This window comes from Uloborus diversus, chromosome 3, assembly GCF_026930045.1.
Source record: "Uloborus diversus isolate 005 chromosome 3, Udiv.v.3.1, whole genome shotgun sequence".
Classification (NCBI taxonomy): domain Eukaryota; kingdom Metazoa; phylum Arthropoda; class Arachnida; order Araneae; family Uloboridae; genus Uloborus; species Uloborus diversus.
In genome coordinates this window covers 179,708,613-179,733,586 of record NC_072733.1, presented here as the reverse complement: position 1 = coordinate 179,733,586, position 24,974 = coordinate 179,708,613, and the positions used below count along the sequence as shown (strand labels likewise).

The 24,974-nt window shown below is 33.9% G+C and overlaps 1 protein-coding gene across 1 annotated transcript in view; it reads right to left on the bottom strand.

Moving 5' to 3' along the window:
• LOC129218711 (uncharacterized) overlaps positions 1–22,046 on the bottom strand; it is a 36,952-nt gene extending 14,906 nt beyond the window's left edge. The window contains exons 1-2 of the mRNA XM_054853034.1: positions 21,849–22,046; positions 8,936–9,141 (exon numbers count right to left, since the gene is read on the bottom strand). Of these exons, the coding sequence (XP_054709009.1) occupies positions 8,936–9,141; positions 21,849–21,924 (282 nt within the window). The 5' untranslated portion in view covers positions 21,925–22,046. The remainder of the gene's footprint in view (positions 1–8,935; positions 9,142–21,848) is intronic.
• Positions 22,047–24,974: the final 2,928 nt, after the last annotated feature.

The following is a 24,974-nucleotide window of genomic DNA, read 5'->3' as shown; positions in this document are numbered from 1 at the left end:
ACGTATGGCGTCAAACTAATATGCCAGAGGTCAGCTCGTATTTTTCAGTCTTACGAATCTGATAGGTGCGAGTTTTACTTGCGTAAGACTTACACTAGTCAGATTCGTTTAAAAATGCGGTTTTTTTTTGAGCAATCACGATTGTTTATTGTTCTCACTGGACTGTTTTGATGTCCTTTGATTTTATTTTCCCACCGCCACCCTCCGCACCATCACCGCCGACCGGGTCCTCACAATGCTGCTCCTATAGCGAAAGCCGTCTCCAGGTTGCATCCATGTCCTACACACACGCGCATACATACACAACTACACACACACGCACGCACACACACACACACACAAACACATACACACACACACCTACACAAATACACAAACACATACACACAACTACCCACACATTAATGCCTGCACACAGACACAAACACATATGCCTACACACATACACATACCCCCTACACACAAACACACACGCCTACATACACACACTCGTGATTGCGAAAAACATAATTTGAATTCAAGATGTCAAAATTCAAATTATTATTATTTTTTTTAAACTTTATTCAAAAGTAGTTTTTAGAAATCGCTACAAACTACTTTTTTTTGTAGCGAACTACTCGCTACTCTACTTTTTTTAAAAAGTAGTGCGCTACACTACAAACTACTAAAAAAATGTAGCTACTACAGTAGCGTCGCTACTTCCAACCACTGGTTAAATGTGTATTAATTTCTTTAACAAATAGATGCATATATGTATTTAAAATTGTCTTCATTTTTTTCTTTTTACGAGCCTCAATTTTACCAAAAGCAAAAAAAAAAAAAAAAAAAAAAAAAACTTAAAATAATTTTGTATTTTTACACCATATTAAAGTATTTGACTTATAATTTATATGATACTTTGATTTATAATTTATATGATACTTTGATTTATAATGTATATGATACTTTGATTTATAATGTATATGATGTTGCTTTTTCAAGGGGGGGGGGGCGCTTCATAGCATTTTATGGGTGCACCATCACTCTTATGGGGGGGGGGGATTCTCGTATATATGAAATGGAATAATCATGTAATAGAGTTCAATGTTTTAATAAATAAAATGTATAATGCATTTTGCGCACAGTGTAAAAATAAAATCAGTAACCTATTTTGAATAAGTATTTATATTTGTGATGAGCTGGAAAAGGGCAAGAACAGAAGAATCAACCCGAATGGTTCCAGCAGGGGGACTTGGTGTCATATTTAAATTCATCAATTTCTCTGTTGATACTTTTCGGTACACTTTGTTCGTCAGAGAAATTGACTTGAGGTGAACGAATTCCAGAACGCGAAGGGTAGGTAAGTCCTGTCAAATTTTATCCGAAGATAAAAGCTATCAAGTTTGATACAAGATATGTTTTTAAGTTCTGCATTAAAAATACAATATGTTGATAGTTTTGTCTTGAAAATATTGAGAGAAAAACTGAAGTTTAAGATTGTTTAACAAACAATCCCCACTTTTCAGAAGATACCCCCACTCCAATTCCCCGACGATTCTGTGATTAGGAATGAAACTACTAGATTATTTCATAATTTTTCAAAAATTTATAACTGTGCATATGTTATGCTGTTAACCATGCTATTTGTCATTAGAAATTCAAAAAAAAAAAAAAAAAAATCCACGAATGATTCTAAAATTGCTTGTATTATTGCTCTTAGATATGAAAGAATTGAAACTGATATGGTATGCAATACTATAATAAAGAATTATATTTTAGAAAAAATCACGGAAAAAGGATTCCGAAATTCTCGGAAACGTTTTTGAAAATTGTTTGGAGAATTCCAAAATACTCGGAAACGTTTTCGAAACTTTCATGAACCACAGCTGCACAGAATACTCAGAAACTTTTCTGGAAATTACGGAAAGAGGATTCCGAAATACTCAGAAACGTTTCTGAAAATTACAGAAAGAGGATTCCGAAATACTCAGACACGTTTCTGGACATTACAGAAAGAGGATTCCGAAATACTCAGAAACGTTTTTGAAACTTTCATGAACCACAGCTGCACGATATACTCAGAAACGTTTCCGGATTTTTTTTTACAGTGTATGTATGTGCGTATGTGTGTATGTATGTCGCATAACTCAAGAACGGTATGTCCTAGAAAAATGAAATTTGGTACGTACACTCCTAGTGGAGTCTAGTTTTGCACCTCCTTTTTTGGTTGCATTCGGGTGTTTCTAAAGGGGTCTTTTGCACCTTTTTGGGGGGGGGGGATTCAGTGTTAATTTCGATGCAAACTCAAGTAGTGTTATAATTTGGAGGACACTTGGCGATTTATCGCCTGTCTTTTGGTCGCCAAGTTTTGTCGCCAACTTGGCGAAAAATTTGGCAATTTTTTTTTAAATTTAAATTTTTCAATTTGGCCACTGTTGGTGACATTTAGAGAGTAAACTATTGAATCACATTAAAACTGCGAGTAATAAGGAAATGACATTAAATTAGAGTAAAAGGAAGTCATGTGCAGTGGCGGATCCAGCCAATTGTTTTGGGAGGGGCCATCCGAAATTTTTGAACTAACTCCGAACTCCCCAGAAATTTTATTGAAATGAAGTTTTAAAAACTCAATTTTCGGGGTATCGGGACATTAGGTGAGGGGGTGGATTTAGGAATCTCCTTTGAAAATGTTTCAAAATTTAAATTGCCGAGTAATTTTTGAAAATTAGGAAACTAAAAACGCATTTTGTCTATTTTTGATGATGTACCGAGAAATGTCAGGTTTCAGGTGCTGGCCCCAAAATACTTTTTGAAAATAAAACTTAGAAACCAAAATATTCTGTCATTATACATTGAGAAGCTAGAAGAGGAGGGATGCTCTTCTAGCTCTTCAGCTGTCCATCCTAAAAATGCACCTTTAGGTAATGTTTGCTTACATTTAAGGAAGAGTGAAGGTGCTTAGAATCCTTCCTTCCTAGAAATATTTTGCATTTGAGGCTCTAAAATTTCGATTTTTAACTTTTTTTATACATATTTTAGAAAGGGATGGAAAATTCGTGAGCCCCTCCAAAAACCTCCTTTTAAAGCTATCATCACGATATAAACTAGGGAGGGAGGGGGTCCTATCAAAGATCGTTTGTAATTGAAGTCCCTAAAATTTTCATTTAAGTTGCTTTTAAGCAAGTTAACTGATAAGGGCTGGATAAGCTAGTTTCCGTTGACATTTTTTCCAAATAAAAGACTTAAAATGCAATTTTTTGCTACATATCAAGGCATTTGGGAAAGGGCATGGAAAAAGGGGGTTCTCCCCCTAGTTTCGAAATTAAAGCCATAAAAACGAAAATTTAGGCACTCTTTGGTCTTGTGAACAATAGGTATACTCTGAGAACAGCAGCATTTAGAGATCGTCCACAAGTGTCTGTAGTTGGAATCAAGAAATGATGTAAAAGATGGAGAAAAATTTTGGAAATAAAAGTTTTGTTTTGAGGGTAGGGACATAATTTATCTCTCAATTAAGGCTTATGCTTCTTTTTCAGTATAACACATGTGTTAAATTTTGTTATCTTCTCATCATATATTTTTTCCTTTTTTTTCTTAAAAAAAAGTTCTACAATCACAAGGCTTTGGGAGGGGCCATGGCCCCCATGGCCCCCCCCTCTAGATCCGCCCCTGGTCATGTGATGCACACATCAGCCCGTTTCTTTTAAATCATACTGTACAGCAGCACTTACCAGGGCAACCAATGCTGTCTCTTGTGACAAAACAGAGGAGTGACTCTCCTACAGTTTGTACTGGTCATATTTAAGTTTTAAAAGTTGGTATTTTACATCCCTTTACTTTCCACTGCCTCAGAAAGGTCGAGGAGTTGCGAATGAAAATAACAAGTTAATATCCTACAGAGTCACCGCTTTGTTCAATGACTGTTATTAGTCCATTAGTCAGCGTTGAAGCAAGTAAAGATAGTTTCTTTTTTGATATTTTTTAAGCATTCCTGACCCTATTGATACCTTTCCCTCGCTGCTGTCTCTTTCCAAACAGATTGCGCAATGCACAAGCAAATACCAAATATTTTCCATTGGGCTAAAAAACTGGTCTTCATTATGGTTAATCAAGCAGACGGACCTCATTTGCGTCAAACCGCAAGCTTTCGTTGAACAAGCAACATGAATGTTGGAATTATAAAGTTGAAATGTCCATTCTTCTGATGTATATAGTGGGGCATTGAACCGCCCAGCATATCTTGATACTTATCTGAATTTATTTTGTTGTCAATTATCATTGGTAGCGTTCCATTAGAAACAAAAACTCCCCATACTACTATACTTTATCCCATATTGCCATTTGAAAAAGTTTTTTTTTTTTTTAAACATCATATTAGTATTTTTCAAAGTTTCTGGCCCATCAAAATTAAACTTCAACTCATACGAATAAAACCACATCTTTCCATATATATCTGAGTGAAACATTTTGGCAAGACCGAAGCAAACTAATTCATGCTTCTTTGCCAAGGGAGTTAGATGCTGCAATTTTGCGAACTCGGCCCTATGGTTGGAACTCGAAATATTGCGGAAGCATTGAAGACTGAAAATATAATTGAATATTTATTTTTTGTGCGAAAAAAAATACTCCTGTCGTGAAATGGTTTCAGATTTTTCTTTATTTGCTATTACTTAAGATAGTGTCAGCAAACACACTCACACAAATTCGATAAATATTTGAGCCCAGAGCATACTGTGGGCAACTGTAGAACATTCTGTCTCACTATTCCAGAAGATAGACGAAAATGATAGTCGTTAAACATGTTTTGATGCAAGCTTTGTTTTAAAACCATCGTAAATGTAAAATAAATATGTAGCCCATAAAAACGAGCCCTCTGGGAGCAAAATTTTGAACTAATTTTTTTTATTCGCTCAAACATATTCTATTTTTTTCATTAAGTTGTGCGCAAAATTTTATTAGTTCCTGAGCAATACTTTTGTCACTTAAAAAACCAAACCCTGCGGCTTGACAGCCCGTGAGGGCCAATGCCCACTGTGCTCAACTCAGTTTTTCTGACCAGGGGCTCTGGAGTGTGAGGCAGATGTTCCGGTTAGGTGGTCAGCTTAACGCGAAACCCACAGCGTTTGGTTCCCAAGTACGCTTGGTACTCATTTTATCGACCAACTGAAGGGATGAAAGGCTGAGTCAGAGTCAACCATGCCCAACCCGAGAATTGAACCCGAGCCTCTGGCGTGGGAGTGCGAAGCGCTACCACTGAGCTACTGGCTTAATAAACAGTTGTGCCACTAAACAAACTTAAAGTTGGGTCATTTAATTTTAGCCCCCCCCCCCCCCGCGCCGCACAGTGACTGGTAAGAAAGTGCATTACTTGCAAAAATTCACATTTTGAAGAATTTCTCGAGAAGTAGTAAGTCGGATTCGGTAACTTATAAAAAAAATTCTAGTTGAATCTTGAATATCTTAAAAACTTAAAATGATATCGGCAACCTAATGAGCCAGCTTTCAACTAGTCTCGGATAGGTGACGAATCGTAAATAATCGTTCACAAATATGTTTTTTTTTTTTTATCACGAATCACACTGAATGATTTCAGGCAAGTGTTGAACTTTTTTCATCTATCACTATATATATATATATATATATATATATATATATATATATATATATATATATATATATATATATATATATATATAGTACGTATTTTTAAATATTACATGAAAATGTACGACATCGTTAAATGAAAAATGATCCAAAGCGCACTTTTAATCCTTCTTCTTTATTTAACGGGGTTCGGTGTAACAACCTCCCGTTTTTGCAGCGGGGACTCTGTTGCGGTGAGTATGGCTGGTATATGGCGGCGAAAATGGTATCGATCGATAGCGGTATATGTGTTAATTGCAGTAGTTGAAATGCCGTGGCGTAAATAAGAGCATCGTCGTGTGTTGTGGAGGAATATGGTCGTGATGTTGGTTTTGTGATTACTATTTAGCGAACATTTTGCACTTGGTTCCAACTTGGCCGATATGACTTTGTTCCAGATAGAAAAATCATTCACGCTTGAATACCACACTTTAGAGCCACAGGTACATTGAAGACAAAAACGCCTGGCAGCCTTCATATTATAACAACGCTTAAAACTGTGGCACATTTTAGAGTGTCCATCCAGCAAAGTGATCTTAAAAATGGGAATCGTTTGATGGGATATTCGAACCGAATGGGAAAAACTTGCCGAGTGGTGCTCAAAGAACCACTATCACGAATATACTTCTCCACAACATACGACGACGCTCATCGCAACACGCCATTGCTACTGCAATAAACTCAGAATTACTCTGTGCGGCAAAAAAAAAAAAAACTTCAAAATGCTTCTGACATTTAGTCGGCTGATTCTTATGTAAAATGACCCCCTGAATCTGAATATGACCTCTGTTTTCCCCCTGTACGCACCAATTTATTTTTAAAGCCCCCCCCCCTCAAGTTTTTTTTTTTTTTTTTTCAATTTTCCTTAGTTTAGAGCAATTTTTTTTTTTTTTTGGAGGTGAAAGGAGCTTTATATAAACTGCTAACATAGTTTTGGTAGGCAAGAGAGGTTCAAAGTTCAAGATCATGGACACCGATCGCAAAAAGGGACACCCCCAAAATATTAGAAAAATCATGAAAAACGATCTTTTTATTCTGCTTTTTAAAAAAAATGTTTGTAAAAAATTTTTTGGTGCAGAATGAGAGTATAAGACTCGCTTCTATGATTACTATGTCCAAAAAAAATTTCGCGATGTAAAAAAAATTATAAAAAAAAAAAAAAAAACTTTTGTGAATGTCGCACGTTGTGCATATGAGTTAAATCGCAGGTCTTTATTCAAAAAGACACTCTTCTGGCTGATTCTTATGTAAAATGACCCCTTGTTTCCAAATACGACCTTCTTTCCCCTATACGACCCTTTTTAGAACCAGAGCCATTTTTTTTAATTTGGAGGGGAAAAGAGAATTACAATAAGCGTAAACATTATTCTGAATGACTACACTGTTATAACCAGGGGTTCCAGACGAGTGAAAATATTCCCTCTGAGGTGAAAGCATAGTGCCTGAAGGAGCAATGCAGGCCAGAAAATAGAGCAGAGGAGCCAAAACAGCATGCAATCGCAGAAAGACTCATTGCGCATGCGCTTTTTACCTTAGACATACATTCAACCACCTCAATATGGCGGACAAATAATGATTGCGTTTGTGTGTCTCTCATATTGAATGAAGTACACTATTGGATTAAAACACAACTTTTCTAGGATTAATTATCCGAAATTACAAGTAAGTACAGCTTTTGATCCCTTTGTAGCTTTTAGGGCTTTCAAACATAGTTAAGTGTTTAAAAGTGCATTTATTGCTTTTCAGTAACCGTTAGTCTTCTAGTTCCCGTTTACCGTTACTATCGTGAAATTTCCATCATTCAAAACGCTACTAAAAATATCTGTCATTATTTTCTTGAATACTCGATAAGCAGCTTTTATTAATCATCAAAAGAACCTTAATAAAAATGTTTCTTGTGCTTCATAATTATAACAGAAAGCTAGCGAAAAAAAACAAAAAAACTCTCTCAGTCTAGCTCTTTTTTTTTTTTTGCTTTTTCATTCAAGTGTTAGAATCATTTCCCGTTAGCGGTTGATGCTTGATAGCGTTAGAAATTCCTTTTGGTTTTTTATTTAACTGGTTAAAAAACTTTATGTGCATTTTATTTTGTTACTCTTGATTAACGTTTATGAAACGATTTTGTTTTTCCGTAATTGTAATATCCCTGAATATTTTTGGCTCATCATGTAAATAATCCATAAGTACAGCTATGCTTCATTTTCGAAATACGTCATGTTTTAGTAAATGTATAATTTCTCACATGTTTTAAATAATTACTCGTTTTTAAATTATAACGTATTTGTGACAGATCTTTGATACCAAGTGAAGAGGTAGATACTTATTGTTTTATTAATTTTTAACATTACTTTTTGTTAAAAAAAAACCATCAGAACCCTGAATTTTTTCACATGTTTTTTAACGGCCACAGAGTTATTATTCATATTATTTATTTTATGAATTTTTAAGAAAACGATAAAGATTTCACCGGTCCGCAAAGTTTTTCATTTGCTTTTACCGCTCCCGTGGGTCAAAAGAGGTTGAGAAACACTGAGTTAGAGCACGATCACATGAATTAAAGCTATGAGCACTTCTTAACTATGTTGAAAGTTCTGAAATATGATCAAATGCTGTAATTACCAAAACGTAGAATATCATAAATCAAAACAAAACTTAAAAAAAGAAAAAAAAAAATACACAACTGTATTCAAAAACGCACACAATACGGGGGAGGGGGGAGGAGGATCTATAGTAAGGGTGCCATTTCTCTCTCCGAAAGTTCCTTTTTTTCACCCCGGCTGTCTAGTTTTTAAAAGGTGCCTGTTTTTCACCCTATTTAGAGGTGCGATTTCGGCTCCGTATTGTGTGCCGCTGGTGAACAAGCGTTCCTCCCCTGAAAGGTGCCGAATGCATCCTGTAGTTTTAACAGTGTAGATATGTGCAAAGTTCAAAATCTTGTGCATATGTAGCAAAAAGGAAAACATGCCCCCATGCCCCCCCCCCCTCCAAACACACTGTGCAGCAAAAAAACTCTCAAATGCTTCTGAGGCTATTCCGGCTGAGTCTTCTGCAAACTGACCCCCTGAATCGGAATATGATCTCCGTTTTCCTCCTACACGTACCGATTTTTGTAGAAAAGCACCCCCCTCCTTTTTTTTAATTTGAGGGGGAGGCAAGTTTTATTGAATGTATGAAAATTAGGGCATTAAACTAGCAATTGTTCACTTAAAAAGTACAATTACGTAAAGAAATGATATCTTTTAGAAGATATAGTAATTCTTTTCTTTTTCACACATCACATTTTTATTGAAATTATTTAAACCTTCCGACTTACCGTGAGATTGTCTATGCAGTTTGGACGGAAGTCAAGTAGTCTAATAGTTACAACAAGGCCACTTCCAATTGGTGCATTAATATTTAATCTCTTCGACATGCCCGTCCGATAGGAATAAGTGGAATGTGATTTCAAAATAAGGGAAGATGAGGAATCCCACAAAGTGCTTTCCAGAGTTATATCAGTTTTGTAAGTATCCATTGTAACTAACAAAAGTAAAAAAAAAAAAAGAAAGAAAGAAAAGAAACACGTGTAAACAATTTCAATGTGTCTTCGTTTTACAATGCAATTAAATATACAAATTTTAAAATTTTACAGTCGACTTCAAAACTTATTTAATCCATTTAACCCGGGAAAAACACTTATCGAAATCTCTTCTTTATTAGTTAAGAAGCATCTTTTATAAGAGAAAGGCAGGTCAGATACATACAATTTTTGATTTTGCTGAAAATTTTACAGCGGTTTCTTCTAATAGTTTTAGAAGATATGCATTTTTTCTTTTTTTTTTCCGTCCAAAAAAAAAAAAAGTGGTAACCCACAAAAACTCCAGTAGTTAGCCAGTGGCGTAGCTACAGTGTTTGCCGCCCGGGGTGGATCCTCAATTTGCCACCCTTTCGTTGTGAAATAGCTAATACAGAAAACTGTCAAACGTGTTTAAATTAAAACTAGAAATTTAATAGAAGAAAAAATAAGACCTTATTACTCTCTAAATACTTTCAAAAGGAAAAAAAGGGGGGGGGGATAAGGGTCCACACTTGGAGAAAATTGCTAAATTTAAGTCAAAAACCGAAATTTTAGTAAAGTTATTAGAAAGAGCGCGTTGGGTTTGCTTCCGATTTTTTTCAAAATTAATCTCTTTTTGTGTTTCTTTGTTGACGTTAGGGGATCGATGGGCAACGAAAGGAAATTTTACGACATTTTAAAATGCAGCTTAGGCTACGTAGAAGAAGTCAAGGAAATTGGGAATGGTCAGATACTCAATGTGAAAATTTTAAGCTCTGAAATATGAAATTTTAGGCTATCTTCGGCAACGCAATTGCATGCGTATACTTACACAGTTGTAGGCGTTATGGTAGAGAGAAGCGCTCTGAAATGTTTTTTAAATTGAAATCAATTTTAAGGGTATCTTTGGTGGTTTGATTGAAAGGGGAAGGTTGGGGTTCTTTCTTTGGAACTTTTTCGGCACCGAAGTCTCAAAACAGAATTCTAGGCTGTGTTTGGTGACGTTGAGAAGTTCCCTAATGGCTTAAAAAATGTTGCGAAGCCAAGCAGTTCTCTCCTGAAAAATGTCCGTAATTGACGTCCGACTTTGGGCTTTGTTTTATAATGTTAGGAGGAAGAGGGGTCAGAGAGAAGTTTCCCTCTAAAAATCATTCTTAAAGCTGAATACTATTTTAGACTATCTGTCAGAAGGAAGGGTTATGGAGCTCTCCTACTCACGCAAATTTCTAAGAAAAGTTTTTTGGGATATCTTTGGGACGTAAGGAAAAGGGGGTAAAGTGTTCTTTCCTCGGAAATTTTTCAAAATTGAAGTTTTAAAAACAGTTTTAATCTTTTGAGACGTTAGGTGAGAGGGGAGGGCGACTAAGATATCTGTCTTGGAAAAATTCCAAAATTGAAGTCCTAAAAACGTATTATAGGCTATATTTGATCACTTTAGGAAATCAAGGACAGTCAGGGTTCAAATGCTGTTTTCACAAATTGATATTGAAGTATCCAAGCTTTAAAAACGTAATTTTAAGCTAGATGTTGAGACTTTAGAAGAGAGGGTGGAAGTTTTCTCCTGGAAAGTTTTCAGAATTAAATGCCTAAATATATACTTTTGGCTGTGTTTGCTATGTTAGAGAAAACAGTAGGGTTAGGCGCTCTGCCTAGAAATTTTTGAACATTGAGGTCTAAAAACGTATTTCTAAACTACCTTTGGTGATATCAAGAAAAGGGATAAGATATTAAAGCGCTCCCCTACCTAAAAACATTTTCGCACTGTTCGACTACAGATTGGGGGTGGGACATGTTCCCAACCGGAATTATTTGAAACTGAATACTTTAAAGCGCATTTTAGACTATGTTTGGATAAGTTGAGGGTCCAACCCAAATGTTGAAAAATGAAATTCGCTTACCTTCCATAAGGAACAGATTAACATGTGATCTAAAATTGTCGGATAGATTATCTACTCTCAAAAGCGAGGAAACGGAAATCCTTTAAACTTCGTTTAAAGAAGAGAACTCTTGTAAAGAGTGGGAAATCAAAGCAAACCCTGAAACATATGAAGTGTGATGAGCAATAAATTGTTTCGTGTAACATTTTACACCTCCCCCTCTTTTTCTTACTCTTGTCACCATTTTCCTGAAGTTAAAAAAAAGGAAATTTTTGTTTCACGAACAGGCTTTCAAGAAACTTTAAACTAAAATCCTGTATTAGCTTTTTCTTAAAACAAAAATTGGAAAAGTTCATTGTTTTCCTCTTCCGGAAGTTAACGTCTACAGTCTAAATAACAGATTTAAAAAAAAAATACTATGCACTTTTCATAATGCACTGAAAAAGAGAAAATAACTTTTCTGGATCAGAATGGAATATTTAAGTATTACTTTAGTTTTCAATTATTCTAATAAAATAACACCTCAAACAAAGAAAAAAGCGGCTCAAGTTCGGTATAGAATTTCTTATTATTATCGAGCTTCCAATCATAAATTTGAGTGTTGAAACACGCATTAATTTTCTGGGAAAGTTTGGTTTGAAATGACTTGAGCCGCTCTTTTCATCGTTTGTGGTGTCACTTTCTTGGAATAATTGAAAATTAGAGGAATACTTAAACTGTCCATTATGCCCCAGAAAAGTTATTTTGTCCTTTTGAGTGCTTTAAGAACAGATTTTCTTTAATAGATTAAAACCATAATTTCCTTATTTGGAAAATACATTTAAATTTTCCACATCAAAATTGCCAATTTGCCGCCCCTAGAAAAGTGCCGCCCGGGGACCGCCCCCTCCGCCCCCCTTAGCTACGCCACTGTATGACTTAATGTTCTCTTCAAGTCACCATACGTTCTGACACTCGGTACACTAATATACAGTTGGGTGGAGTGAAAAAAATAAAGTTTTTATTTTCGAAACGCCTGGGGTCTCAAAAGTTTCCTTTGAGCATCAGTAGGAAACCCTTAAAATTTTAGCCTCTTAGGATAATATCTTTAGGTTCCAAAATCGCCCGAAAAAAGTCTAAAACTGAAAAAAATCGACCTGTTTTGAACTTTTTTTACGAAATTTAAAATGAATAATTTTGAAAATGCTTGGAGGTATAAATCTTAACTCTAGGTATCATTAATATCCCCTAGAAGTTTTAGTTCAATACAGTAATTTCTTTAAATTTTCCAAAAGTCGCAAAAAAAAAAAAAATCTACTTTTTGCTTCCATTTTCACACAATCTTGTAAAACAAAAATAGGTTAAGTGCATGCAATATCAATGTTTTAAACGGCAGAGTCTAAGCTTATTTGTCCCGCTATATGTTTAGTTTCCTATTTCGATAGTTTATTACATTACATTTAAGAACTATTGTGAAATATCAATATCGTAGTTTTTTTTATACAATAATGGTACAGTAAAATTAACAAGCACCCAACAAGAACAAATATTTTTTGTTAAGTTTTAAAATTCCATAAATCCTTTTTACCAAATTTTCCTTGACGCGAGTCCGAGTTATTTAACTTGCAAACAGGGCCACCTTCTTTTTAGGATAGAGTGAAAAAAAGTAATTTCCGAATTTTGAAACGTAAAAGGTATTTTCTTCGCAAGTACAAAAGAACAAAAAACATTATTTTACCACTTCTGTCGAATATCATCATACTCTGATACAAGAAACAGACTCAAAATACACAGTGCATACAACAGTTCTCATGGAGAAACTGTAATTATTTAGTATAACTTCATTAATTTCTTAACATCTAATGAACAGCTACTTGACAAATTGGTGTTCTTGGTTGCAACGGTACCAACATCAATACTGGCGTTACAAGAGGTGCCATTCGTCGTGCAGTGCTTGATTTTGTCTTCAGTATGCAAATGAACTTCAATTCATTAAGACATTTAATGCAATATTTTAAGGGAACAACAAAAAGGCCCGCAAGTGAAGCTTAAAAATATATATCTTAAAAGATTCCTCTTAAACTTTGGCTGGAACAAATCTTAGCTCACATCAACAACATATTCGTATAAAATTTGAAAAGCTGTTCAGTCTGGAGATTACTCAAAAAATCTTGTTATTAACTTGCTTGCCCGTCTTTAAACGTTATACCTTTTCAGAGTATCAGAATGAAAATGCGGTCGCGCTGTGTACACAGCGTACATTGCTCAGTGAACGAGATTGCTCACTGCCGATTGCTCACACAACCGAGATTGCTCAATCTTGGTTGAAGGGACATTCTCTAAGAATATATATTTTTACATTTTACCAATGGTAGATTTTCGCAGGTGTGGATAGTTTTTCTGATATAATTACTAAAAAGACTTGCAGGCCCTTTTGTTGTTCCCTTCTTCAAATGTTGCATTAAATGTCTCAATCAATGAAAGTTTATTTGCATACAGGAGACAAAATCAACCACTGCTTAGGTTTGTTTAGTTTTAACTCTAGACGACGAATGATATCTCGTGTAACACCAGTATTGGTGTTGGTACCGTTGCAACCATGAACACCAATTTGTCAAGTGGCTGCTCATTAGATGTTAAGAAATTAATAAAGTTTTATACTGCATAATTTCAATTTATCCGCGATAATTGTTGTCTGCACTGTATTTTGAGTATGATTCTTGTATCAGAATATGATGATAATTCGACAGGAGTTTTATAATAATGTTTTTTTTTTTTTTTTTTTTTTTTTGCTCTTTTGTACTTGCGAAGAAAATAACTTGTTCATGTCGAAATTCGGAAATTCCCTTTTTGTACTCCATCCTAAAAAAAAGGTGGCCCTGTTTGCAAGTTGAGTAGACTTAATACGGACTCAAGGAAAATTCGGTAAAAAGGATTTACGGAATTTTAAAATTTAAAAATTTGTTACGGGTAACAAAAAAAAAATTGTTCTTGTTGGGTACTTATTAATTTTACTGTACCATTATTGTATAAAACGCTACAATAATGACATTTCACAAAAGTTCTTAAATGTAATGTAATAAATTATCTAAATAGGAAACTAAACATATAACTGGATAAAAAAGCTTAGACTCTGCGTTTAAAATATTTATATTGTATGCACTTAACCTCTTTTTGTTTTACAAGATCGTGTGAAAATAGAAGCAAAAAGTAGATTTTTTGTTTATTTTGCGACTTTTGGAAAATTTAAAGAAATTACTCTATTGAACTGTAACTTCTAGGAGATATTAATGATACTTAGAGTTAACATTTACACCTCCAAGCATTTCCAAAATTATGCATTTTAAAATTCGTAAAAAGAATCGAGAAAGTCGATTTTTTGCACTTCTGGACTTTTTTGGGGGCAATTTTGGAAACTAAAGGTAATATCCTAGGAAGCTAAAATTTTAAGGGTTACCTATTGCTGTTAAAAGGCAACTTTTGATACCCCAGGAGTTTCGAATTTCGAAAACTAATTTTTTTCACTCCACCCTAATATACAGGCCCTTGATGAAAAGTACGTTTTTTTAGCATTTTTTGATACAAAAATTGTTATTTTTTTGGGCAACACTGAAGGTGAGTCATGCAATAATGAGCTTTTTAAAGAATTTATACATATTATTACACAAGTTACATGCAAAAACAATGGTTGAGCCTCAGTGCAGGGAACCAAGAAGTCTCAAATATGGCCATTTTTCACTTTCTTCGACAAAGTTTGGCCACCCCTGTCAGGCTGCAATGAAGATCCATCACAAAGTTTACGATACATTTCAATTTAGTTACTGAATGCCATGTAATCAGCACAAGAATTTCTTTGGCTAATGCTCAGTGCACAGAAATAATCGAGATGTTTTTTAAATGCCCATTTGGAAAACCCTGTACTCCGGGGAAACACTTTACGAATTTTTGCAGGTCCCCCTAATTTTTTTTAGTGGAAAAGAAAAAATACGTGTCTTCTGAAATCTTGAGAATCCACCATGAAAATTTCAGCGAAATCAACAATGGTGGGTGTGCTTTGACACTCCATTTCTCCTCGGTTCTTATAAAAGCTGCCTCTTAAAATCTTCAGAAAGTCAAAAATCTCAATACCTTTTTCAATGCAATACACTCAACCTCAATTTTAACCAGTCAAGAAAATAATTTCTATTCCCCCCCTCTTTTTTGAGGTCTAATATGAAGAAAGTTTTCTTCTTTTTACATGTGTAAAGACAAATTGAGATAAACTAGTGTTGTGTAACACAAATTACCATCCATAATGCATGCATAAGTTCCGGGCTGACAAAGAACCAGCTTCCCCGAAAACAAATAATTAAAAACCGGGTATAGAGTAGATCCCGGAAAGTTTCCACACCCGGGATAAATGCCGCACCCGTTATATTACTGGTAATTATTGATAAAATGCATTCAGACGCTATTGATGCGCAATGATATTTTTTTTTAAATCAGTGCATGAGTCCTAATTCGATGATTACGTTCAGCAACAGGGTAGACCGGTTTACGTTTACGCATGGGGCACGTTTACGCAGTGTCCTTTTTTCAAAACGAATTATAACTAGAGAGCCAACAGTCCTAACAGATAGATGCTGCTCCCTCCTCCCTAGCAAATATCCTCACAAGTTTTTGAGCATCAGTAGAGCTTCGGTCTAGCATGCAGAAAGAATAATCTGCTTTTTACCAAGTCGAGTAAATTTTGAGTTGAACGTTTGGAAGGTTAATGATGAAGGTTGTGAATAAATAATACTTAGTTAAGGAAGAAGAAATATATAAAAATTAGCAGAATTTTAGCCTTTTTTGAGAATTGTATTTGTATGAACTGAAATGTTATTAAAGATTTTTGCACGTTAAAAATAAATCCAAACTTCGAGACGGGGCATGTTGACGCGTGACGTTTGAGCACCTTTACGCACTTTCTTTTACTGTGTCTTACTTCTAAACGTGCCTTGACGCTTTTTTTTTGCTCCGAACTGTCTCAAAACTTTTTAGTATTTTCAGGCTATTTAGTTTTGCAAATCACCATTTAATTTTTAATCGAGTTACAAATTCATATCTTATACGTTACAATCGTGTAGTGCAGTCTTCATGCCCGTTCAGCTTTTAATTTATACACTATTCAATCTGCAATAAATTTGCTTTATTTTAACGATGGTAAGATATTATGTTCAAAACACTAGCAGAGCCACGCTAGGTGTCAAAATAAGTACCGTAAACGCGGGCTACTTTGGCTCAGAATTTTTAATTTTTTCATTATTTTCTCACAATAATTTTGTAACTATTCATATTTCCAAGCTGTGGAACTTGTTTTACACATCCAGAGGTCTCCTAATTTAATTTTTGAATAGCGATCAGTTTATTTCCACGTATTTTTACACTTTATTAGTGATTTTTATTTCCGCCAATGTTACCCTTGCGTTTGGGTTACTTTGGCCCAAAGTGGTTTTCTTCATTTAAAATAGTTGTAGAACTAATTTGAGTCAAAGAAATACGCGTGTTCGTACGAAAGACTATTTAATTGAATGAAAAATACATTTAAAAGAAGTTTTAGTCACACGTACAGTGGCTCCCAAAAGTGTTCGTACACCTACGACTTTCAATGAAATAGGCCCTTATCCATTGGTTAGAATTAAAATTTCGGAATAGGTATTTTATTATAAGATCTATGATCTATTTTTAACAAAACTACATGAAAATTTTTAATAAAACATTAAAACTTAATTTTTTAAAAATCAAAAACCAAAAAGTGCCGGAAATTTTATCTCACAAAAGTCTTCGTACACTTTGAAAAATTGTCAAAAAATTAGTAAATAATCTAACTTTTTACTAAGTTATTATTTAGTAGAATATCATGCAGTAACGACAACAGCTTTTAAACGCCTGGGAATATATTTCATTGTTTTTTCTTTCTTTTTTTGTGCAATTTCTGAGTAAGTGTTCAGCAGCACTGCGAGTCTTTGTTTCTAGTTCGCTTTTCGCTTCAATGGTGTATTTTCGTAAGCTACCCACCAGATATCTCCAAATATGTTCCATTAAGTTTAAATCTAGCGATTGAGGAGATATTTCTAAGCTTAAGGACAAATTTTGAGGCACCAAATGCGAACGTGTGCTTCTTATCATTATCTTGATAAAAAAACAAAGTTGTTTCCGATTACCAAATTTTGGGCTAATAGTTTAAAATTGTTTTTTAAAATATATAAATGAACAGCATAATTCATTATTTCACCAAAAAACTCCAAATTTCTAAGTCCTGGTGCTCATATGCACCCTCACACAAGAACACCTTCACCGTCCTGATTAACTGATCCAACTAAGTTCTTAAGATTAAATTCCTCATTTTTTTTTCTTTTATTTACAATTATACAACAATTTAACCCAAAATGTTGAATTTATTTTCATCTATAAGTAAGACGTTGTTCCAAAACGTTTTGAGCTTATTTATCATTGATTTTACGACGGAAAGCGTAAGCTTACTGTTTTTCGCACGAACAAGAAAATTTCTGCGGGAAGAGATCCCATTTAATCCAGCTAATCAGAAACCTTGGCGAACAGTTTTAGGTAAAAATTAAACGTAAAGTGTTTCATTCAATTCCGCAGAAATTTTTCAGTTCTGGAATGTGTATTTTTCATGCTTTTTTTAACTGTAAACCTCCGATCACGCTTTGTTAACTTTGCCAGTTGAACTTTTCTTACCTTGTTTTCGATCCGATTCTTGTCTTAAAAGCATTTTATCAAGCACTTCACTATAGAATGGTATAAATTACCCAATTTAGAGACATTTCAAACCAATTCACGGCTACTGTGAGGGGAAAAAAATCAAATTTCGAATCGTGTTTGTTGTTTCCTACGCATACCTGCCATTTTAAAATAATAAACAGAATATTAGGGAATAAATACACAAAAAATTAAACGCAAATGACTTTATAGTATCATTACAATGCAAAAATAATAAAAAAAATCACATATGATAATTTTAATTATGAATTTATTCGAAAATATTGCAGTGTACGATGACTTTTGTGGCGTATCTTTTCTCTGTCTCTTCGTTTTTTGACAAATTTCAAAAATAAAATCTGGCAATATTTTGAAAAAAAACTACTGGGTTTTATTCAGAATGGCATAGGAATGGTGTGAAAAAAAAAAAAAAGGACTTCATATTCGAATTCAGTTTTGCGTTATTTTGGTTTTACTACAAAATTTCAAGGTGTACGAACACTTTTGGGAGCCACTGTATATGTTTTAAGGAAAATTATTATTGTTATTATTATTATTTTTTTTAATGTGTGTGTGTACATACCTAGTTATTGTCTCAGAAATTACCGAAGGAGAACCGTCATCTTTTCATAAGTTTTGGAGGTTGATTAATTTTACTAAGACAACACCATTCGTAAAACAAAGGATCCTAAATTTTCGGTCACTTCCAAAACTTTTTGGCGCACTCCATGCTCTTAACATTCGCTCCTTCTTCTCTCGCATCAAGCTATCTTTGGAAACCTGAGCTCATTCCATTCTATAACAATAGAATTCCATAAACTTTCCAATAAATTTAACAATATTTGTAATATGTAGATGCATTTGAGTATACCTTTTTCTAAACCTACTGCAACTTTTAACTCCTCTTCATCTTCCATAATGAAAGCCATGTAACTGAGCCCTGATGAATTAAGTCTGCAATTTCTCTACTTACCCGTCGCCGAAAATTCCAGGGTTTTTTTTTTTTTTTCTTGGGTGTGTGTTTTTCCTGTTTGGATTCTTAATTTTAGCTATCCTTTACTTTTCCAAATCTCTCTGGTGGATTTTTTCAGGTTTTTATGCTGGGCTAAAGTAGGTCTTAATTTTTAGGAAAAGAGATATGTTGTCATTGTCATTTTTTTTATCTACACAGAAATGAGAAGTACAACTATACTACGGCACAGAGCATTAAAATGTGCTCGTAAATAGGTACTTAAAAAGCTCTTAGCTGTTGCAGAACTGCTTTTACATGGAGAAGTTTGAGAGGTTTTGAAGGCACATGTTAGCACAAGGAATGCAGAACACTAGTGTTGCTTCTTGAGCAGAGCTATAGAACTGCTTTATATACATAACCGAGTGCTTGGGAATGCTCTCTAGCAGAATATGTCAAAATATGTTGAAAAAAAATGCGCCCTGAAGGTTGACAGAGGTCGTTGTATCTTTTTATCCATTTGGGCCAAAGAAGGACCCTAAGTCCAAAGTAGTCCACATTTACGCAGCCGACTTGGCATCAAAAATAATTTTTTTAAGGGTTGAAAACACAAACTGAACAACAACCGAATGTACCAATTTTGACTCCATTTACTGCTTCATAATACCGCAATGTCTAAAATTTCCTAAGTTAAAACATAAATTTTAAAAAAAATTATTGAAAAAAATCCGCGTAAACGTGCACCAGTCTACCCTACTATCGGTATTTTGAATTAAGTATGCATTATTTCCCAACCGAAACTTTAAGCAACTTTACGCTAAAACAGATTTTGCACCTAATGTAATAACCATGTAGACAATGATTTAGAAGACAATACTAAAAGACAAAACTTGCATAAGTGTAGGGTCTGTATAGTAGAGTACTGTTTATGAATAAGCCATTTTCCTTTACCATAGACTGGCTGGCAAAGCTGGCAACTATGGTGTGCGACTTCTGAACCGTACAAAATGGAATACATGCTGCACTGTGCTCTGATATTCAGTTTTTTTCCCTATGGGATATCGCTATTAGTAAAATTGAGCTTGATGTAACCGTGCCTTTACTGGAGTATATTTTCTTAACAACAGCGCTCTTCTAGATCATTTGTTTTAGGCATTGGTGTAAAGTCAAGCGCTGGAACCAAAAACAGGACATAAGAGGAGGCAAATTCATCAAGTAAAGTAGGGGAATGTGGGACTAAGAGAAATAGTTAAGATTGCTTACTTTTTTCAAAACGTACAACTTGTAAATTTGTTCTGAAAATTATGGTTCATAAAGAACGAACAATATATTTTATAACGAAACTTGCACTAAAACATTATTTTTTATTTTTGTCAGTAAATTTGTACTTCTAAAAAGAGGTGGAAATTTTTCACTACTGTTTTTCAAGTGAAAAATTAAAAAAAATTAATGAAATATTTTATATTCGATTACCTGTTAAAGATATTTTTGATCGCATACATGAGTAAATAAAAGAAAATAAATAAATGAAAGGGAAATGAAACAATGAACGAATAAATAAATAAGTTAATAAATGAGAAAGGATAAACCAGTTAATAAAATAGTGAATAAATAAGAAAATAAGTGAGTGAATGAATAAATAATGGAATAATGAAATGTAAATAAAATAATTAATAAATGAATACTTAAATGGTTGGATAAAAGTTTAAATAAGTAAATGAAATGAGCTTTTTCACTTTGCCCTGCATGCACTTGACTAACTGTACAAAGCATTTAGAATACACCATAAGCTTAATATTTAACAACTAAATACTGTACTGAACATTAGGAGGTCTCAATTAATATTTAAAGTGTTAAAAAGAAGAACTTTTCCCGCTGAATAAAAACAAAAATAATTTGATTTAAGAAAAATATTACAATACGAGTATTAATTTTAAAATGACTTTGTATTATCATATTCTTTGATTTTCAGAGGTAGTTTTGCTTGACTGAAATAGACTACATGGGTTACTACATTGTTAAAATGCTACTAGATAGGTGGAACTAAAATCAGAGTGAATATTACACCATTTCACATTGCCCCACATTCCCTTATTAACTAGCATAACTCAAATCAATTTACAACCTGTCGAACTAGTGTATTAGCCGAATAAAACCATCATGTCTTGCTATTACTAAAAAAATATCTCTTATTTTGAAACTAAGCTGACAGCAAAGCACAAAATTATGAAAACATCAGTACTCTTTAGTCACTCTAAATTATATTAATGCACTTAAAAATTAGTCAGAGCAAATGTTCCAAAAATCAAAAAAGAAAAGAAAGATGACAAAGCTATCTAGAGAATCAGGTGAGGATCATACGATGAATCTACCGAGATTAAAGAATGTTTAAACAGTTTCAAGTTCACTACACTAAAATCATTTAGTTTCGACTTTGTAAGTAATAGTTCATTCATGAATAATTTATTTATTGTTTCAATCTGTTCTTTTACGTACCAAGAAGAGCATAAATCCCGTACAAGTGCGACATCTTACTCTGAAAGGTAATATCTAATACCAGTATAAATGCAACAAAAATTTTGCTCCCCATTGTAATCCTTATACATTTCGAAAATTAGCTTTCATTCCGATGCCTAAACCATCATATAGGTATGAAAGGTCTAACACAACCGAAGCATGTGTTTTTCAACTAGAAAACTAATACTATATCATATACTAGGGGGCTCCGCCCCCTGCTCGTTTCGCTCGCTAACCTCCATTCGCGGCTTTCGGCGGGTGAACATAAAGGATTTTAAGGATTATACGCCAGGATGTCCTTGTGAGGATGTTCTCAGGACTGAATGTCCGGCCCTTAAAGGCTTAGAGGGGTGAGACAGAGCGGAATGGCTTTCCCTGGATGTCCTGTATCAAACGGTACTAGTATTGACTTCGTAGACTTTGCCAGTCCAAAAGAGATAGGGTTACAGACACACAGATAGACGCGCACTGGTTTTAATAGTTGAGATTATGCACATAAATATATAAGTACAAGGTTTTTCGATGAAATAACTTCAATTAGTACATCTTTATTCATTAACAATCCTCATACATTTGCGAAATTAGCTTATGTTCAAAAACTAAAACTATCATGTAAAAGACTTACCAACTTGTATCGCTTCTGTAATGTGGTTCATCGACAGCACAAACACGAAAAACGAAACAGTAAGTATTAGTTTCATTTTGATTTTTAAATCCAATACTTCGTATTACAGAAAACAAATTTTCAATTCAATCTGAGACATATGTACCTAACGTATTGCGATTATGTGTGAAACGGAAGGGATTTTATCAATAAAAGAGAATCATCACAGACTTCGAACAGTGTCTTATCTCTAATATTGAATGCATTTATCAGAGGAATAGAGTCATGGAAACTACGTATGTATGGAAAACTTAATAGAGGCGTTTCATTTTCCGTTTGTTTTATCTAGGCATTCGGCAAAACTAGTGGAACAAAAGAAAAAGGTAGGATCTGAACGCTGAATAGGTCAACTAGGCCGTGGTCTAGGGTTCTCGCATTTAGGGGCCCCAAATTGCTAAAAATGTTTAATTTGTAGTTTATTACAGTACAACCTCGATATCTCAATTCTCTCGGGACGGGAAAAAAAACGAAATATCGAGTTTTTGAGTTATTAAGGTTCTAAAGAAATTACACTAGAAACTCTCACAATTACACACACGTACGCTATATGCATTTATATATGTACTATGAGACCACTTTGAATTACGATCAATAAAGTAGTCTTCAATAGTTTATTAGATTTGAAATTTTATAATTGTCGAAAGTGCACAGGAAGAGATTTTGAAATGAACAACAATTTCAACTTGGTTTTTCACCTAAAAATTTAAAAAATTTTATCTTCAACTAGTAGCTCCTCACATTCAAAAAGTTTTCAGCAGCCATTTTGTAGGAATTAAAAAAACAGAATGATGTAAATGAGGAACGCAGTTTCAGTTTTCACTTGAAAACTGACTGGCGAAAAATCGACCCCCTTTCTTCAAAGTGGACAACCTGTTCAAGAGAAATGCACAAACATTCTGAACTCCTGGGGAAACACAGCACCTCTTTCATACCAACACTCCCCTATTATCTTGCTTCAATCCCCTAATCACAAAGTTTCCAAGAAGAAGCATGAAAACTAGTCCCTGGAACTGGTTTAACTACAAAAATTGCCAAAGAAAAACAACTGAAACTTGCTTCTGTGCAAAAATTTCGACATATCAAGGTTTTCGAAAAATAAATTTCGAGATAACTATGGAAAATACATAGGGGTTTTTATAGAAAATGCAGGGGAAAAGGTTATTTCGAGACATCAAGGGTTTCGAGATAAGGAGGTTCAAGATATCAAGGTTCGACTGTATTTATGAAAAAGAATGAAGAATAAGACCTCACCTGTACCTCAACAAATATTTTGAGTGACTTCTTAAAAGCTATAGCACCGTTGAAGTCGGCACTACTGGTTCCCAGTGAATTGATTGCTTTTATAAGGTTTGACAACAGGAAGGTCCGAAAAAGCGTTAAGCCTAGCCTCCCCCCCCCCCCACCAATATCTTAATCGGGTCCTGGAACCAACCTTTTCTTTACAGTGGTATTGTTGCAATGCTATATCATTGTAGTTTCTTGAAGTCATATTGTATGCATTCTTAAGTCTTTGGGGACTTAAAGTTCTGTACTGCAGTTTGATATTTTCAAAAAAAAAAAAATCTAGATTGTTTCTAAGCAATTTTTTTTTTTTTTTTGCTATTTTTAGATTTGGATGTCTCAAGAACATGAAAAAAAATTATAAATACTTGTATTCGATACTTTTCAAAATAAACTTAGAGTACGCATACGTCCTATAATGGTTCTGAAGGGGTTAAAGAGAAACGTATAGGGAAAAAAGGGAGCATATGTGAGCACGGAGCACATGCGAACATGGTATTTTTTACTAGGATAACGTCAAGCAAAAAATCTTGAAAAATTCTCAAGTAATGTGGCCGTATCAGTCCTATTTCTTATCGAAACTTTTGGAGCAATGAGCCAGTTCATGTTTCTGTGGTGACAACTTCTTTGTTTTAGCTGGTGTTGTATGTAATTTTATTGCTGTTTTGTTCAAGTGAAAACATATTTTAAACAAACTAATGAGCTAAACTTAATTATTACAAGCCATTTTACGAACAATCAAAGTAATTTGTGACACTGTTATATTTTTAAACTAAATTAAGAATCCTTTATTTTTAAAAATTGGTTCTAAGGAATGTGGCGGGGCGCTTGTGAACACAACATATGTAGGGGCACATGTGAACAGTTTTCGTACCCTCTCTGTAGTATAAATAATCAGTATAGGGTTATTATAAATGTTAAAAAAAACGTGTAAAAATTTATAAATATTATTGTGCTACAATCAGTTTGTAAATTTATTGTAAAATTAGTATTACTACATTATTATTAATAAGTTAATTTTTTACTTTATTATTTTTTATTTTTAAAATTCTCTCGTTACTAAGAAGTTCACCAAAAATTTAGTGTTAACAGGATAATATCAAGATGTTGTCATGACAGCATAAAATCAAGGTCTAGGCAAGATGATCTTGCTTTTGTAATCTTGCATACGTATTGATATGACAGGATAATATCAAGATGTTGTCATGACAGCATGAAATCAAGGTCTAGGCAAGATGATCTTGCTTTTGTAATATTGCATACGTATTGATATGACAGGAAAATGTCAGGATACATTGCAGGGGCGTAGCTAAGGGGGGGGGGGTTTTGGGGACAAAACCCCCCCCCCCCCGAAAAGTTAGTCTCAAAAAAAAGAGAAAAAGAAGAGAGAAGAGAAAGAAAAAAAAAGAAGAAAAGGGAAAAATTCCAAGCGATTATACATATATATATATATATATATATATATATATATATATATATATATATATATATATATATATATATGTGTGTGTATATATATGTGTATATATATATGTGTATATATATATGTGTATATATATATATGTGTATATATATATATGTGTATATATATATGTGTATATATATATATATGTGTATATATATATATATGTGTATATATATATATGTGTGTATATATATATATGTGTGTATATATATATGTATATATGTATATATATATATAAAAAAGAAGTAACCCCCCCCCCCCCGAAAGTCGGGTCTAGCTACGCCACTGATACATTGACATGTCAGTATGAAATCAGCACGTTTGCAAGGTGTTTTATCCAT